Source organism: Odocoileus virginianus, chromosome 1, assembly GCF_023699985.2.
Source record: "Odocoileus virginianus isolate 20LAN1187 ecotype Illinois chromosome 1, Ovbor_1.2, whole genome shotgun sequence".
Taxonomy (NCBI): Eukaryota; Metazoa; Chordata; class Mammalia; order Artiodactyla; family Cervidae; genus Odocoileus; species Odocoileus virginianus.
Window position 1 is genome coordinate 63906526 of NC_069674.1, and position 17535 is coordinate 63924060.

At 36.2% G+C, this 17535-nt stretch overlaps 1 protein-coding gene across 4 annotated transcripts in view; it reads left to right on the forward strand.

Annotated features, from left to right (window-relative positions):
* The window catches only part of MET (MET proto-oncogene, receptor tyrosine kinase), a 110921-nt gene that overhangs the window by 23793 nt on the left and 69593 nt on the right, over nt 1-17535 (forward strand). For all 4 annotated transcript variants that reach the window (XM_070468771.1, XM_020874467.2, XM_070468782.1 and 1 more), the window contains exon 2: nt 3981-5197. In XM_070468771.1, the coding sequence (XP_070324872.1) occupies nt 3995-5197 (1203 nt within the window). In that variant the 5' untranslated portion in view covers nt 3981-3994. The remainder of the gene's footprint in view (nt 1-3980; nt 5198-17535) is intronic.

A 17535-nucleotide genomic window follows, 5' to 3' on the forward strand; every position in this document is an offset into this window, starting at 1 on the left:
TTTCAAAGATGAGATCTCTTTTTGATACTTAGAGCAGTCATGTGAGGCCATTGGACCCTGGGACTCAGAGGTGAATGAATGAATTGTCTAAAGTCGCACACCTAGAGAGGGAAAGGGCCAGAACCAGAGCTCTGTCTCGCTTCTGCTCCGGTGCACTCTCCCTCTTAGCTCAGGAAGCTGCTTCAGTGTTAGTGAAGCATTCAACAGACTCTACAGATTCCTGTCAGCCAGATGTGGGACCGAATCTGGTTCTACCTGTGTGACTTTTGGCAAGTTTGCTTGTTTAGAAATGGAGAATAGTAATACTTCCTAAGTCACAGGGGTTTATGAAGAGTAATATCAGAGGTTCAGCAGAATGCCTGGCACATGGTGTAGGCACTCAGTACATGTTATTTTTACTATTACATGGTTTATTCCTTAATGAAGCTCTGCCTTGCCCTCTGGTCCAACTATAATTTTGTAGCCTTTAAAGCCTATATCCCCTAATCAGATACCTTCATTTGGATCCTGAAAATCATTGTGTCCTTAACCTTCTTTCTTGGTTTTTTTCCATATCTCATGAATGTGAAGAGGAAGTCATATACATTTTGTCTTATCTTCAGGAAGCCCTAAAAGCTACTATACAATCCTTTCTTTCATTTCTTGCTGACTTTAGTTTGCATACCCTGCTGTAGATATTCTAAACTTTTTCCTACACCCTGAAGTCCCTAGTCACTCCTCTGTAACCATCAATTTCAGCAGATGATCATATACCCTAATTTATTTTTAGATATTGAGATCATATGCCCTAAACTCCTTAAATGTCCCTATATCTTTGACATCTCATCCTCTCCTGCTGTCTCAGAAAGAGAGGCTTTTCTTACATTTCAGGGCTCTTGGAAATGCTTCCTTTTGCTCCCTTGGAATGTTGATCAAGTACTTTTATCTCCCTCATTTGCCCTTTTTGTTTTCCCCACTTCTCTAGATTCAACAACTTGTATTTCTCCTGATTGTGTCACATACTCTCTCTTGCCACTGTATCTTTGCACAAATGGCTCTCCCACTAGAAATTTCCATTCCTCATTGTCCTTCAAGACTCAACTCTAGCATAATTTCCAGTATGGTTGTTTGCCCTTCCTACGACTGCCATAATTTCTGTCAACCCCATGCCTCTACCAAGTGACTGTGAGGTTTCCAGGAAAGGTACCGTGTTCTGTATTCCCAGCATCTACCACAGTGTCTGGCCTTTAGTAAATACCCAACAAATGTTAGAAGGAAAAGAGACCTACAAATGAGTGTGTCTTTCCTACAAATTAAAGTCCCCTCAACTGTCATTGTCCTTCCTTTGACAAGCATTCTACCTCCTCATCACAAATTCCCTTTCAATTCAGTGTCTAACACTGTTGAATCTACTGAAAGTACTCTTGTGAAGGTCAACAAGTAGCTTTTGTATGGATTACATCCACTTTCCTGAGCCTTTCACCCACCTTCTGTGACACAGCGCAATATTGGCTCTCTTGACACCTCCCTGAACTAACTTACCTCCCTTGACTCCTTCGCTAGTTTTTCCAGGGTGCATATTGTCAAGACCTGGTTCATTTGTCTTCTCTTCCTTCACCTCGTCCCTCCAGGGACATAGTCATTCTTGATATTAACCATCACTTCTGTGCAAATAACATGCAGAGTTTGTTTCTATTTCAATTACAATCCCATTTATCCCACTAAGATCAAGTTCTGGAGTTTCATTCTTTCTAATGCAGAGATGACAGATACTTGGCACTCATGCTTCTGCCTGCCTCTGTCTCATCCAAGAGGGATATTATCTCACCCAAGACCAATTGCGCTACTTACTCAATATGAGCAGGCTTCTCAGAATTTTCATTATTCTCCTCTGTTGCTTGGTACTAATGCTATCTGCTTGGAATCTTCATTCTTCACTTACTTCAGACACCTGCTTGCTGGTAAACAGTGTAAAACCTATTAGTCATCCCTGTGGTAGATCATTTTCACTCATTTCTCAACAACACGTCAAACTCAACATGGTTAAAGTCAGCTTATCATATTCTTCGATCTTTAGCCTAACTTCCTCCTGCTGACTACCCTAGCTTTGTAATTTGTTCCATTCCACTTTTTCCCAGATTACACTGCTTATCCTTTACCTTGTCTTTTGTGCTCCACCAATTTAGGTGTCAAATCTTATTTGTTCAAATAACTCTCACTCATCCCTTCCTTTCTATTTTGGGGGCCACCATCTTGCTTCTGGCCCTTTTTACCTGGTTGTGGGCTATAATACCTGTCATCTGGCCTTCTCATTGCCAGGTTCTACCTGCTCTAAGTCACTTTGCCTCCAGATCAATCTTCCTAGAGTAAAACCTTGCTCAGATGACTCTCTACCTCAGAATCCTTCAGTGACTTTCTATTATCTCCTAAATAATGCCTGTAATTCCTGTCAATTTGGTAGGATAAACTTATCTTTAATTTTGGAATCAATAAGATTTGGATTCAGATTCTGGCTACTACACTTATCTGTTCTGTGACTTTGAACTTACTGTTTAATTTTTATTCACTCATTTATTCAACATATGTTTATTGAACACCTTCTTCGTTCTAGGCTCTATATGAAGCCCATGAGATGAAGTGATGAGCCAAACAGGCATTGTCCTTTTCTTCTGGATCTCAAACGTATTAGACTTGTACATATTTCTCATGATCATAGTAATCCCAAGTACAGGCCATACTTTGCTGTCTTGATGCTTTTAGCTTCTGGTTTTTGTTATACAGAAAATCATAATAGCATGTACTATAGTATTTTGCATATGTGTATCATATCTCAGCTTCAGTGTAAGTTCACTGAAGGGTAAGTGCCATGTTCCATTTCCCAAACTGCAAGCACAGAGCCATGCACAGTGAATTCTGTTGTGTTTTTATGGACCTCAAGTTAGTCTTTGGCATAGTTACAATGCCCAGTATGTTTTTAGAGACTCCTTTTGTCCTGTCAGAATTACATATTTTTTAAAATGAAGGTGAAGTAGTAGCTATTTGGTTTCTGTTCCTTCTAAGGCCTCTCTTTTCCAACCCTGCCTGTAACTATTATAAGTAGAACTCACAATGTGCACCTTAAGTTTTTAAAACCTGAATAACAAGTCCACTCATGCTTCCTAGTAGAAATACTGTCCATGCACATAAAATGGAATGTTAAAATAACGTTCTTTTAACTAAATAGCTTTTGACTTGGTAATGAACAATATGTTGTTTTTCCCTGAGAAATAATTCCAGTACTTTAGTCCTAAAGATTATATTTTATACATGTTTAGCTTGCTGGTTTTACATTCCCAGTGATCTTACATTAAGTTAAGCATTTGTCTATCCAAAACAATAGGTCAATTATAGCCAAATTATAACCATACCTTTTCTCTGCACACAAAATCCTATAAACAGCATGTGATCATATTGCTTCTAGAATTTATGATTGTTTTCTTCCAAAAGGAAGCTAAATTTAGCTTAGTAATTCTACATGCTCCCAAGGAAACAATGCCTGCTGTGATTTGTAGAGTAAATGAATCTGAACCACAGTTCCTTTACTTGACTAACTGAGAAAGTTTAAATACCACCCTAGTCATTAACCACAGATATTAAACCACATGAAACAACCAGCAAGGGGTTAAGAAAGAAATGTGCTATTTTTCTGACTTCACTGCTGAATGAGTCTAACTTAGTTGTTGTATTGTTCTTAATACAGAACATTGTTTGCATCTTATAATGGTTCTCTAAAATTACTTGTTCGTGGCTTGAGTTCTAAAATTAAAACTATGTAAAGTCATGTCCAACTGCACAATGCATCTCTATGTGAAGCCAGCTAGAGTTTTTTGTTTTCACTCACTGTAAGAATTCCAGTTAGGAAGATTTGTTTGTAATAGTCAAACTGGTATAGTTCTCTCAGTTTCTTCTTCTTTGTTTCTAATGACAACTAAACTGCTCTCGCCTTGACCGTCTTTTGGCAGATAAAATTCTCACCATGAAGTCTCCTGCTGTGCTTGCACCTGGCATTCTTGTGTTTCTGTTTACCTTCGTACAGAAGAGCGATGAGGAGTGTAAAGAGGCACTAGTAAAGTCCAGGATGAATGTGAACATGCAATATCAGCTTCCTAACTTCACTGCAGAAACATCCATTCAGAATGTTGTTTTGCACAAACATCACATTTACCTCGGTGCCGTTAACTACATTTACGTTTTAAATGACAAAGACCTTCAGAAGGTTGCTGAGTACAAGACTGGGCCTGTGCTGGAACACCCAGATTGTTTCCCATGTCAGGACTGCAGCCACAAAGCCAATTTATCAGGGGGTGTTTGGAAAGATAACATCAACATGGCTCTGCTTGTTGACACGTACTATGACGATCAACTCATTAGCTGTGGCAGTGTCCACAGAGGGACCTGCCAGCGACACGTCCTTCCACCCAACAATACTGCGGACATAGAGTCGGAGGTTCACTGCATGTACTCTCCTCAGGCAGATGAAGAGACCAACCAGTGTCCTGACTGTGTGGTGAGTGCCCTGGGAACCAAAGTCCTACTGTCTGAAAAGGAGCGATTCATCAACTTCTTCGTGGGCAATACCATAAATTCTTCTTACCTTCCAGATCATTCACTGCACTCAATATCAGTGAGAAGGCTAAAGGAAACGCAAGATGGTTTTAAGTTTTTGACAGACCAATCCTATATTGATGTTCTACCTGAGCTCCAAGATTCCTACCCCATTAAGTATGTCCATGCCTTTGAAAGCAACCATTTTATATACTTTTTGACGGTCCAAAGGGAAACTCTAGATGCCCAGACTTTTCACACAAGAATAATCAGGTTCTGTTCCGCAGACTCTGGATTGCATTCATACATGGAAATGCCTCTGGAGTGTATTCTGACGGAAAAGAGAAGAAAGAGATCCACAAAGCAGGAAGTGTTTAATATTCTCCAAGCTGCATATGTCAGTAAGCCTGGGGCTCAGCTCGCTAGGCAAATAGGTGCCAACCTGAATGATGACATTCTCTATGGGGTGTTTGCACAAAGCAAGCCAGATTCCTCAGAACCAATGAATCGCTCTGCTGTCTGTGCATTCCCTGTCAAATATGTCAATGAGTTCTTCAACAAGATCGTCAACAAAAACAATGTGAGATGTCTCCAGCATTTCTATGGCCCCAACCATGAACACTGCTTCAATAGGGTAAGTCACACAGGTTCCCTACTTGCAAATTATGAAGTACAAGTCAGAATTGGTATCATCCTAGAAGAGAATATTTTTGGCTTTTTGATGCTTGGTAAATGGTATTTATCCAAATGTTTGCAAATTCTTTCCAAGAAACTTTAGAAATTGAATCTTCACTTAAAGATAGAATCATAACTTGAGAAGAAGTTAATGTGATAGCTTAAAGAAAATATAAAATATTTTTACAATTTGGGTTTGCACATTTGCCAACATTTTTCTGATTATTAACTTTACTTCTCATATAAGCTTTAGTAGTTCTGGTCAGATGTACATAAAGTTAGCACAACAGCAGTTCTGTACATCACAGTTATTGAAATGCCATGCAACTGTTACAACATTTAGAACAAGATGCTTAATTGTAGGTGTTGAAGGCTTTTTTTTTTTTTTAAATGAGGTCCCATTCGCTCACTGCTGTATGAATAGTCTATATTCTTGGCTTTACTTAAAGAAACTTAACTAAAAACTAACAAAAAACTCTTCTAGAATGTTGATACATTAAATATTTTTACATGCACTAATATGCTTCTCTGAATAAATTAGAAAACTATAAAGGAAATTTTTGCTCTGAGATTCCTCCTTTGGATCTTGACTTCAATGCATGAAGTTCCTGCTTGAATGGCATGTATTTACCAAAGTTCTGATTTGGTGCTTTTCAGTTGACATTTGATGTCTATAAATATTTTGATGATTGTTTATACAACATGAAATGGTATTTTCACAGGAACTGTTAGGGAAATTCTTTGTTGCTTTGATTTAGATATAGTAAAGGCTACCAGCTATACCCAGAGGATTTATCCTGCTGGTCATCATATCATTTAGGGTTAGCATCAAATTGAGAGGAAGAACATCAAATTGGGAGTCCATTGTGGCCTTGTGTTTTCCTGGTGGGGACCCAGATTTGAACATTACATACAGACTTGCTATGCCTCCTAACATAAGGACCACTAGTGATCATAACTGGATGAACAAATGGTATAGCTTTTTTAAAGATACCTGACTTTGAAAATGTACATCTCCCTTACTCTAACAGTTTTCAGTCTAAGTGGTAAAGGTTATAATTGCAAGCAGGAAGAACATTACACATGTCCTTGATAAAAGAAAGTATATAATTTGCAGATGGGTAGGTACCAAGGACATATGAATTCAGAAACGTTTGTTTAACTTTTGCTGAAATGTCTAGGGTACTTCTCCAGATGGAAACTCTACGTAATTTATTTATAAAGTTAGAAAAATGCTTCGGAGAAAATGAATCCATCTTTTAGTGAACTAAAGCCATAACTTACTTCCTTCCCTCTCCAAAGTCTATGAATATACATAATATACATACATATAAATTCCAACTAAGACTTATTTCTCCCTGAATACATTTTAATATGTGTTGCAAAATATGTAAGAAGCAATGGGATTGCTCATGAGGCTACACGTTTTCCTTACTAGAAAATGGAAAAGAATGAAAGGAAACAAAAAAACTTTCAAAAACCTGGGAATTAGGAAATAAAATGTAATATTAATAGCATTTCAGAGAAAACACTTTTCCTGCATCCAATAAATTGCTTCAGAAACACAAGTTTAGAAATGAGTCTCGGAAATTCCTGCAGGGCCTCTAAAGCACACAACTTTGTTATTTAAATCTTGTTGTTCAAATTTGTTGAAAACTAAAGAGACTTTACCTTACAAGGATATACTGATATCTTATCTCTTTGCTTTATTTTGTACATTTCAACCCCCAGATATAAAAGTATTTATCAATTCTAGAAATTCTCAAAACACAGCTTAACTTTATCCTACCCCTTTGACATTTTTAGTGTTCCAGGAGGAACAAAAAGGCAGGATTACCCAGTGAAATTCAGGTCAGTTTTATCACCCAGGAAAAATGCCCAAAATGCACCAACCACACCTGAAACTATTATCACTCCCATCGCAAAAATTCTTGTGGGAAACAAGATGAAACTTGCCAACATAGTCTTACAAGGGAGCCAACTTTAATACTAGCCAAATTCCATAAAGACAAATACCTTCAAATCTCTTCATTTATTTGCCTGTTTATCTTCTCTGGTTACTGAAGGTCAGAATTCTTCCAAGAATGAAACTATCCACGTTCTCAGTTTTCATATACCCGCCACAGAAAGACCTCAGATTGTTCCAATAACCGGCAGACAGACATTTCCCAGCTTCATCTTAAAATGAAGGCACCTAGAGCCATTACTCACACAAAACCAAATGATTTACAGGATCAAATAAGTTTGGAAAGACTGTAAGCAACACAACTACTCCATTTTGTCTTGGCAAATTTACTTGGCAGAGATATCAGGTGACCCAACAATTTCTTGGAACTGAGTTTTTATTTTGGCATAACATTTAGTGAATAGATACATATATTATAGTTTTGTTATTAACATGTCTAATCAATCAGATCTTTATAGAGGAACCATTGTGTGCTCTGTAGACGAAGAAAGCTGCAGCGCTAACTTTGCACTGAGGCTTTGAGAGCATGTTCGCAGCAGCAGGGGTTTTCTGGCCCTCCATGAGCTTCTGCCCTGTACAAAATGTGTCTCTATCACAGGATCAGACAGAGCACCAGGAAGGGGTCTTTTAGATTTTAAGGGTCCAGCAGGAGTATCAGACCTGACTTGCTTATTTTAGATCACATGTTGCTTTTTCCACTCTCACATTTTATAAAATTATATGTGCAAACTTTTATTTTTTTTTATTTTTATTTTGTGTGTGTGTGTGTGTGTGTGTGTGTGTGTGTGTGGACAAACTTTTATATACATCTTCTCATATTGATGACATCACTAAAACCCTCTTTCAAGTTATCTGATAGTTTTCAGAGCAGGTCGTCTTCACCTCTTAGTTGTACTTTAAAACTCGTTGATTCCCCACATGATGCTGTTTCTGGAAACTTATCCCAAGCTACAGATATCCATTCATGTACTATTAGTGTTGACTATTAGTTGTTCTTCATCTTTATAGTGTAACCATTTTCGTTGTTGCTTTTGAAAGTGACTGCTAAAGGGTTTGTTCACAGTGATTTCTACCTTTTAGAATTATGATATTCTATATCCACAAATAATTAAATCTTTGGTCTTAAAAGTCTTTACCGCCCTTTTTACACATTCATCATTCAACCTATGTAAGCATTCTAAATTAGTATTGATTGAAGTTGTTTTAGGTTAATCTGTATTCCCTAAACAGTACATTGTTATTCAACATGTAACTGAGAAAAATGCCACATAATCTGGAGACTTGGAAAATCCCCAAATTTGGGCATTAAAAAAACCCTCATCTTCTATTTTGGGATAAACTATTAAAAATTCACTTTAAGCACATTGACTGAATCTCCAACAGTGTCATATAAGAGATTTAGTAACATAACAGTTATTCCAGGAAAAAACTAGAATCAGTATACACTGGCCTAATTTCTTCCAAATAATCAATATTGAATAAAGGAATTTTTTGTTCTCAAATCAGCAAAGATCCTGTTCCCTAAATTACAGTATACTTACTAACAGAAGTAGAATTATGCATTTTTGAAAGATTTTTAATCAAAGTTGAAATGAAAAAGGGGTCTTTGAAAAATCTCTCACCTATCTAAAAAATAGTTATGACATTATACTTTCTCTTGCAATCCCAATATCAAAGTTTTATTTTACATATAAGCATTTGAAAGAACATAAATAGACTTGTAGCAAATATTTTTACCAATATCTTGGTTATCTTAATGACCAATGATTGATCATTTTAAGGGGAAAAGCATGCAATTTGGTGCCAGAGTCACCTGGTTGGAAGCCCTGGTCTCCTATGTACCACCTGTGTAATTTCTTCCACATTACCTAATTCTTAGAGCCTCAGTCTCCTTATTCGTAACATGCAGATAGCAATACCTACTTCTCAGGCTTTCTGTAAAAACATGGGATAATAAATATAAAGTGCCTGGCACATAAGATAATCATAAATTTAGCTTATTGGAAGGCAGCATGATCTCATGGAACAGGAGATCTGGATTCAAACTTGTACCCCATGATTTTCTATCTGTCTGTCCTGAGAGCATTATTTAAATCCAATGAACACATTTTCCTCCATGCAGGACTATGGTGTGGACAAGTGCAACAATGTTTATAAGAGACTCTAACTTTGTCCTTGGCACATAATAAATAACAACTCTCATTGAAAGGGGTATTTCTGTAAAGAAAGTCAAATTCAAATTACTGGATTGTTTTCTGGAAGAGGCACATTCTGGTTCTGTTGCTCATGGGGGTCTTTTACTTCCCTAGTTGACTGTTATGAGTGACCACCTCCATAATGTTTAATTTGTGTAAGTCTTCCTGAATACTTAACAGTTTCAAAAGGCAAAAAGGAGATATGGGAGTGGTGGTGGTTTGGAGGGTGACGAGAAGGACAACTGAATCAGAATTGTGCTGTTTAGTCAATCTAGAAGGTATAAGGTGCTCCTTTCCCTGACTTTAATTCTAACTACCTATGGCACTATAAAATACAATGCTTATGTTATGCTTAAGTTATATGTTCAAGAATTTGCAGATAATGACGTTTTAGAAAAAGTCAACCTCAAGGTTGTTTGTGCCAAGCTTCCTTGTTTTTAAACATCATTTATACTCAAATTCAAAGAGTAAGCCAACTGCTTCCCAAAATAAAGGAAACTTAAAGTAGTAATTTTCCATCTCCGTTTCAGAGTGCCAAAGTTAAAGGGTCACCACTCAGAGCCATCAAAGGAAGAAAGCAAAATGATTAGAACTATTTTGAATGAAAACAAAATCAAAACAAGATGCAAACAAGGGGTAATAGGAATAGGCATAAAAATAAACATACAGTGATGTTTCTTTATTACTATTATAAAGATGATAGATGAGTAAAATTGGGTTACATTTAAGTTGTAATGGAAGAAAATAATTGCAGCCTTCCATCAGGAAACCACAAGGACCATTATTGATCTGTCATCCTCAGGGCATGTCTCATAATATTTAATAAAATAAACAAAGATTTATAACTCTTTATAGGCCGTATATCTATAATCTCCCACACCACACCATTTGAACTGGAAATGTGGAGTCAGTGTTACAAGTAACATCCATATAATTATACTGGTTTGGCATGCTTATTTAAACAGCCTAGCATTCTCAAGAGAACACATTTCGTATTAGGGATGAAAAATGTGAAGTCAGATTTCAAGGTTTTTTTACTTCCTGTGCTTCAAAATGAGAGAATGTTATCCCATATGAAAAATGCTATTGAGGATTCTTCATTCTAAACACACTAAACATCTTGGCCATATGCCAAATATAATAGATTACCAAAGAAAAATCTTGCAAGAAAGAAAATCCTTGGCATCTAAGGATTCAATCTACTTTTAAAGAAAAAAATCTAAGTAGAAATTCGTTAATTTTACACTTGATTCCTTTCCTTCCTTAAACTCTTCTTTATTGTCTCCCAGGCTCAGGGAGTTGCTGCTCCCTAACTTAGTTGAATTTTCCATGTTGTCTGTCTCATGAGATGAACTACATTGCATTATTTTATTAAGAGGAATTTAAAATTATTTTCTTTCCAGAATTTTGTAACACTCTCAGATCACAGGGCACACCATTGGGATATTACAAAACATGTTACAGAGTGAGCCATTAAAGATCTTTGCTTTTTTTCTCATCCTCCTGATAACCCTTCTTTAAGCCTTTTGTAGTTTATTTACAGGTACACCCTAGGAAAGAATGAAAAAACAAAGACATGACCTTTGAGATAAGTTAAAGAAACACAGTTAATGCTGAGATGATCACCAAAACTGTAAATAGGTTTAACCTGTGAATTATATCAATTCAGAATGTGATTGATAGTATTTCCCACCTGTACATGGGTATTTATGCGTTAACTGCGCCACATGCATTATAAGTTAATTCTTCATTTTTCTCACTGTCCTTTGAAGCAAGTTGTGTGATCTTTTATTTAAGTAGTTGATTTCTACATGGAGATTCACTTGGTTAAATTAATTGAGCAAACAATAAGGAGTTCGGGCAAAAAAATAAATCCTAAAGTTGGTCTTTGAAAAGTTGAACTGATGATAAAATTCTGAAGCTACAGCTCTGATACATACATTATTGCCATACCACCACATGATTAGAGACTTCTGAAAGCACATGAGACTTCGCATTTTGATAAGAATATTCACCTCCTTGAGTAATAATGGATTTTTTATTCCAAATAATGTATCAAATTTTGAATGTTACATCCTTCCTTAAGACTTCTATCTTATTGATGGCATTCCATCCTGCATTATTATCTCCTCTAGTAAGAAAAATGGGGAGCTGTCAGAAATTGGATAGAAGACCCACCAGGAATTTCTGCCGTTGCTTATTCATAGGTTGGCACAGATACCGAGTCAGTGGGCACCCTGAGTTCAGGATGACTCAGTGCCCAGATATGTGCAGTAAGTCACATCTCCAATGTCCAGAGAGGGCTGTAAAGGGCTCATTTATCCGGGAAATGAAACCAAGTGCTCAGCTACTCTTGATATTAAAACTCCTTTATTTTTTAAAAAATATAATAGTGAATGTGGTAAGTGATTCTAGGATCCTGGATACATTCCAGTCTGCTCATTATGTATTTTTCCTCTAAGTAAAACGGTTCATTTGTGTATGAATGACTTGCTAAGTAAAAACCTTGGAAAAGAGTCTTCCTGCACTTCACCATAGACCAAGGCTAAGGTGGGGCAGATGAAGTGTCTTCCTTCTATACTGCAAAAATACCTAATACTCTCTTGTTTCTCAACAAGAGAACAGAAAAATGTATTATAAATGCATGCTAATATAGAATAAGGCTTGTTTTAACTATTCTTGATGTTCACTAATGGAGGTGTTTTATGAACAGTATCTAACTATAAAACAAAATAATTCTGAATTCAGACTAAAGTCCGATTTCAGTTGTTTGATTTGGATAAATCACCAAAATGTTCATCAATCAAAGGACATTAAAATGGTGATATTCCAAATGATGCTGTAGGTAAAGGCATGAATAGAGGTCAGTTTTGATTTGTAAAGCATTCTCTTCTAGAACTGATATTACGAAAATTAAAGTTGCTGAGTTGTCATCTCAAAATATATGGCTTTCTCATGATTTGCTAGAATTTGAGTCCATGTACCAGAAAATGTAAATCTGTATGATACTAAATTTTCTGATGACATTTTAAATTTAAAATCCATTTAACACTTGCCTCTAGCAACTAGTCTACAAACTAAACTACAGGTAAAGTGCTACCTAAGGAAATGGGAAAAATACAAAGATTAAATTGGTATGTTAGCTGTGAGTGAATCAATAGTATTTAGTGCTAATGCACTAAGCAGATTACAAGCACTAATGCAGTGGCAGTCAATAGTAAAAATGAATATCTCTAAAAATTATCTTGGCAATAAAATGTGCAACATTTTCCATTTATTTTAAGCTAATTACATTACATGCTTATTCGTTCATTTTATTAGTTTAAACCAAGTAGTGGAAGCCTAACCATTTCATTTAGTGCATAACAGCCAAAAACTTGCAATCTTTGTTTTCATCAAGAGACAGGGGAAAAGACTTATTCATACAACTAAGATTCAACAAAAAATTCAACAGAAATTTACTGACTGTCTAACCCTAATGGTCTTAAAATAATGAGTGATATAGGCTTGGTTCTAGCCTTTATGAAGCAAACTTACTGGGAGAGGAGATGACAATAAACAGTCATACCAGCAAACAAATACATCATGATAATTTATGAAATACAGTGTAAGGGAAATAAGCATCTGTGAATGCAAATGAAGAGGAAGATCTAAATTTGGTAGTATAGTCACAAAAGGCCACCTTGAAGAGGTGAAAGTTAACTTTTTCATGAAGCTAAAAGTTAACTTAAATAAAGCTCAAAGTTTTAGAAAAAGCAGTTATGTCTTTACTGCATGGTCAAGTACATAGCCAGTTTTTAACAAACTGATAGCCATTACCTATATCATAAGTTTGTGGTCTTAACTACATGCTGTGGCTTTTTAAATTGGGTTCTGACCCTAAGTGCATATTACTTTAAATGTAGAAAAATCTATAACAAGAAGTAAAACTGTGCTGGAGAATTTAACTTTTTAAACACTTTCTCTTTTTTAAAAACAGTTGTCAGTGTTTCCGAACTTTGTCTTTTCTTTGGTTTCTAAGAAATTGTCACTTTTCGCTAAGTATTAATAATTCTTATTATGAAGAAGATAATGTTTGGATTTCTAGAAGCTAAGGACATGATTTAGATAGCTCTCATTTTCACAGCCTCTCATAGTCTATCACTTTAATCACCTTCTTTGAAAACAGAAATTTCTTTTATCTGTCAAAGTTGTTCCTTTCTTCTCCCCCTCTTCTTTCTTCTGTGGCCAACGCTTAGGACCCTACTCATCAGAAAAACCCATGTTTCTTAGGGACAGATGGGATTGCGCTGTTACCAGTAAGTCCTATGACCAAAAAAAAAGAGTCATATAATTATAAAAATACACAAAATAAACTCTTTTTAGACTGTCAAAGTTGTAAAAGTTGATGGAATTAAAAGGAATGTGGTGCTGAGCCTCATTGTCTTCCTGCATCTGTGGACTGTCCTCTACACAACTACATCCATTTTACACCATTTCCTTCTCATGAGAACAATACGGCCTTGAGGGCCAAGTGAGAGACAAGTGTTCCCAAGGACTCATGAGATGTCATGGGCACCTGCTCATAGTGTACATGAGCGTGTACATGGGCATGTGCTGTAGTTAGTGCTGGCTTTATGCTGTTCTAATGCATCTCTGGCTGCAGACACATATTGTCTTTTTCTTTCATGATAGTCATGTTTATCTGTATATACTTAATTCTGCAAATATCTAAATAAGTTTGCCTTAGGCACTTTGTCATGCTTTTTTGTACCTAAGGATGTGCTTTGCAGATCATAGACAATGTTGATTTTGACAAAGAATTTGTCTTCCAAAAAATATGTATGTATATTTGCACAGTAAAGAGAGACCATCTGATTTGCTACAGTGTTTGGATAAAAACAATGTAAAATCCTGATAAAATCAACAAATACATTTTTGTGACTGGATCACAAGAAGCATTGTTTTTGTCATCTCTGCAAGTCACAAATATCTGCAATGCAGGTGAAAAAAAAAATGTTTGAAGAGTAGAAAGAAATTCTCACTTTTACACTGTTCACTTTGTTCACATTTGTTTGGCCCTGAATGAAGCACAGTTTGCCAAGGGAAAAGATGAGGGAATAGGAGCATTTATTCTTTAGGGCTTATTCCTGTGCCTACAAGTCAGAGAGGTCACTGGCTTGCCCCTTCCTGAAGGTTATAATTACAGGCAGAGGACTGTTTATTTTCCAGTAAAGTGACCAGAATTTTGAATGTAAGAGATTGTTTATAAGAGTACCTTGTGAGCATGGTTTATACAAAACCTCAGAAAAGATTAGGGATGTGAAATTATTTTTCTTCATGTTTTCACTAATCTGAGAAGGTCTAAGACACTGAAATATTCTACAGTGCAATAACAGAGGTGAATATGAGGTCAAGTTAGGTGATCCTGATACTAAAGGAACTGAATTAAATTAATAAAGAAGAATTTTTAATATAATATTGCTGATGATTCATCAAATACAAATTTATCTGTGGCTCCAACATCATGGTAAATAAGAATCAGTAAATATATTAGTAAGAATAATTGAGAAATATTTCTAATTTGAAAAGCACCAGTTACATTGGATTTATTTAGAGCTGATGTGGGGAAAAAATACACAGTTTTGTATACTCTCAACTAAACTCACTCTCATTTCAGAAGAGTCAGAGGAAAAGTATTAATTCCAAGTAGAACTGGGCAGACAAAGCACAAGATCGATTCTATTACTGACCCACTAGTAGGGATACTAGTCAGTGCTTGCAGAATGATGAATAGTATTTAAGTGGTGGTTTAACAATAGTAGGTACTACTTGTAATTAATAGTGAAATGTCAAAGTTCAGGGTTTTGACATGTACAAAGTGGAAAGACTAAAATATGTGCCTGCTTTTAAAAATGATATGGTTAATTTTGACAGTTATGGTATTTTCTATCTAGATACTTTTTTCGAATCAAACACTTATGAAAACATAAACAGCAGTTTCAGATTTTTAGGCAAACAACGCTTTTTATGATCCTGGGTATGTGGTTAGGTGGTGCAGTAATTAACTCCAGGCCTCCTGTCCTATGTCCATTTGTTTTTAGTGGATTCTATGCAGGAAAACAGTCACTTCAGTGTTGAAAATTTGAAGTTCATTTTTTATGAGACAGTTACAGATCCTGGGAAAATATACACTGGGACTTTTCCATACCTAACAAAAGAAAATTCTGTATTAAAAAATAAACAAAACCCTCCAAATTGTTATAGGATCTAGGGTAGCCATGGTGTGAACTATGTGATATTGAGTATCTTATCACACTAGTGATAAGATAACAAGCCAGTTGAATGAAGATGAACTCATGAAAAAAGAAGGATTATTAAAGATTTGAAAAGTAAACACCTAAATTTTCATAAGTAAATATTAATTTAGTATTTGTGTGAGCTTTAGATATTAAAGTTCTCTCTGTACTCTCTGGGCCCTTAGAGTCAGCTGTTAGAGCCCCTGGTGCCTTATTTAATACTCTATAAACTGGGTATTCAAGAACTGGTTAAGAAACAGTCAGCTTTTCTATTTTCTCTGCCAATATATAATAAAATCTCTGATCCAGTGAGTGACTGGACAGTTATTTTTAATAACGTTGACATAGCTTCATCTTACCTTTTTTTGCTACTAACACAGCTTTCTAAATTCCAGGTGATCACAAGTTTAACTGAACTATTGTTTGTTTAATGTTCTGTTTCCTTCTAACCTTATTCTTGTCTGTCAGCCTCAGCTCAGTCCCTGGTGGCTCAGGAAACTTTCAGTTGGGATTAAGTAATAGTTTACACAGCCTCGCTCACTCATTAACCCATGTTGACTTTCTCCTTCAGTGCACTAACCTTATTTAAGACCTTCTTAAGGACCATAACCAGCTGCTGGTTTCAGTGCAACTAACAATATTTCCAAAGAAATTATTTCACCTATCTAAACCTTCTTCATTAGCATGGCCTAATTAAGTCTGTTTCTTCTGTGCCTTCTCTAGAAGAAAACCTGGTCTCATTCGTAGTAAATATGAACTTTAAATATCTTTATTTCTTCTCTCCTTCCATGTATACCCAAAGCAGAAACAGAAAATTGTATACTGTCATTCTGTACAGGTTTTGTTTTTATTCATCTGTTGATACCAATAAGATAAGACTAGATCTCCCTGGCTCCATCTTTGTCCCCAAGTAGTCTGAATGGTTCCAGACTGCTCCTGGAGTAAGTAATCTTTCTTGAAAGCCAACCCATGTATGTAACTGCATCCCTTAAAAGTAATTTGAGGGTTCCCCAATAGTTTCAGTGTGAAGTCCACACTCCCCAGTATGGTATTCAATGGGTTTCTTACCTTGGCCCTGGCTAGTTCCTGGTCTTCCTTCACACTCAGTGATGGTCTGGCAAACGTTTAACTCTGGGGCCGGGCTTTCTCAGTGGCTCAGCAGTAAAGAGTCCCCTACAGTGCAGGAGACCCAGGTTCGATCCTTGGGTCAGAAAGATCCTCTGGAGAAGGGAATGCCTACCCACTCCAGTATTCTTGCCTGGAAAATTCCATGGACAATGGAGCCTGGTGGGCTCCAGTCCATGGAGTCTCAAAGAGTTGGACACAATTAAGCAACTAACACACCCACAGGAGGAGTAGAAATCCCTGAATTGTGATCTTTTATCAAGTTGGGTTGTGTAAATACCCACAGCAAGCCAATTTCAAGTCACTGAATAAAAATTAAGAAGAAATATTCACAATTGTCTCTGTAAGTTGGTACAAGATACCTCAAGCATACCTCTGCCACTCTACCCTACTCTCAACTTTCTATTTTCTCTCATTCTTACATTTTCCTTTTTTCTACTCTTCTAGCAAATTCCAATTATGCATTACAGTGTTATCAACTGTATCCATGTTATGCATTAGATCCCAGACCTTATTTATCTTTTCATTGAAAGTTTGTATGCTTTTACCAAACTTTCTCTATTCCCCCACCACCCTAGGCCCTGGCAACCACTTTTCTATTCTCTGTTTCTATGAATACAGCTTTTAAAAATAAAATTCCACATATAAATGATCCAATGAAATACTTGTTTTTCTTTGTCTGACTTATTGCATTTAACATAGTACCCTCCAGGTTCATCCATATTGCCACAAA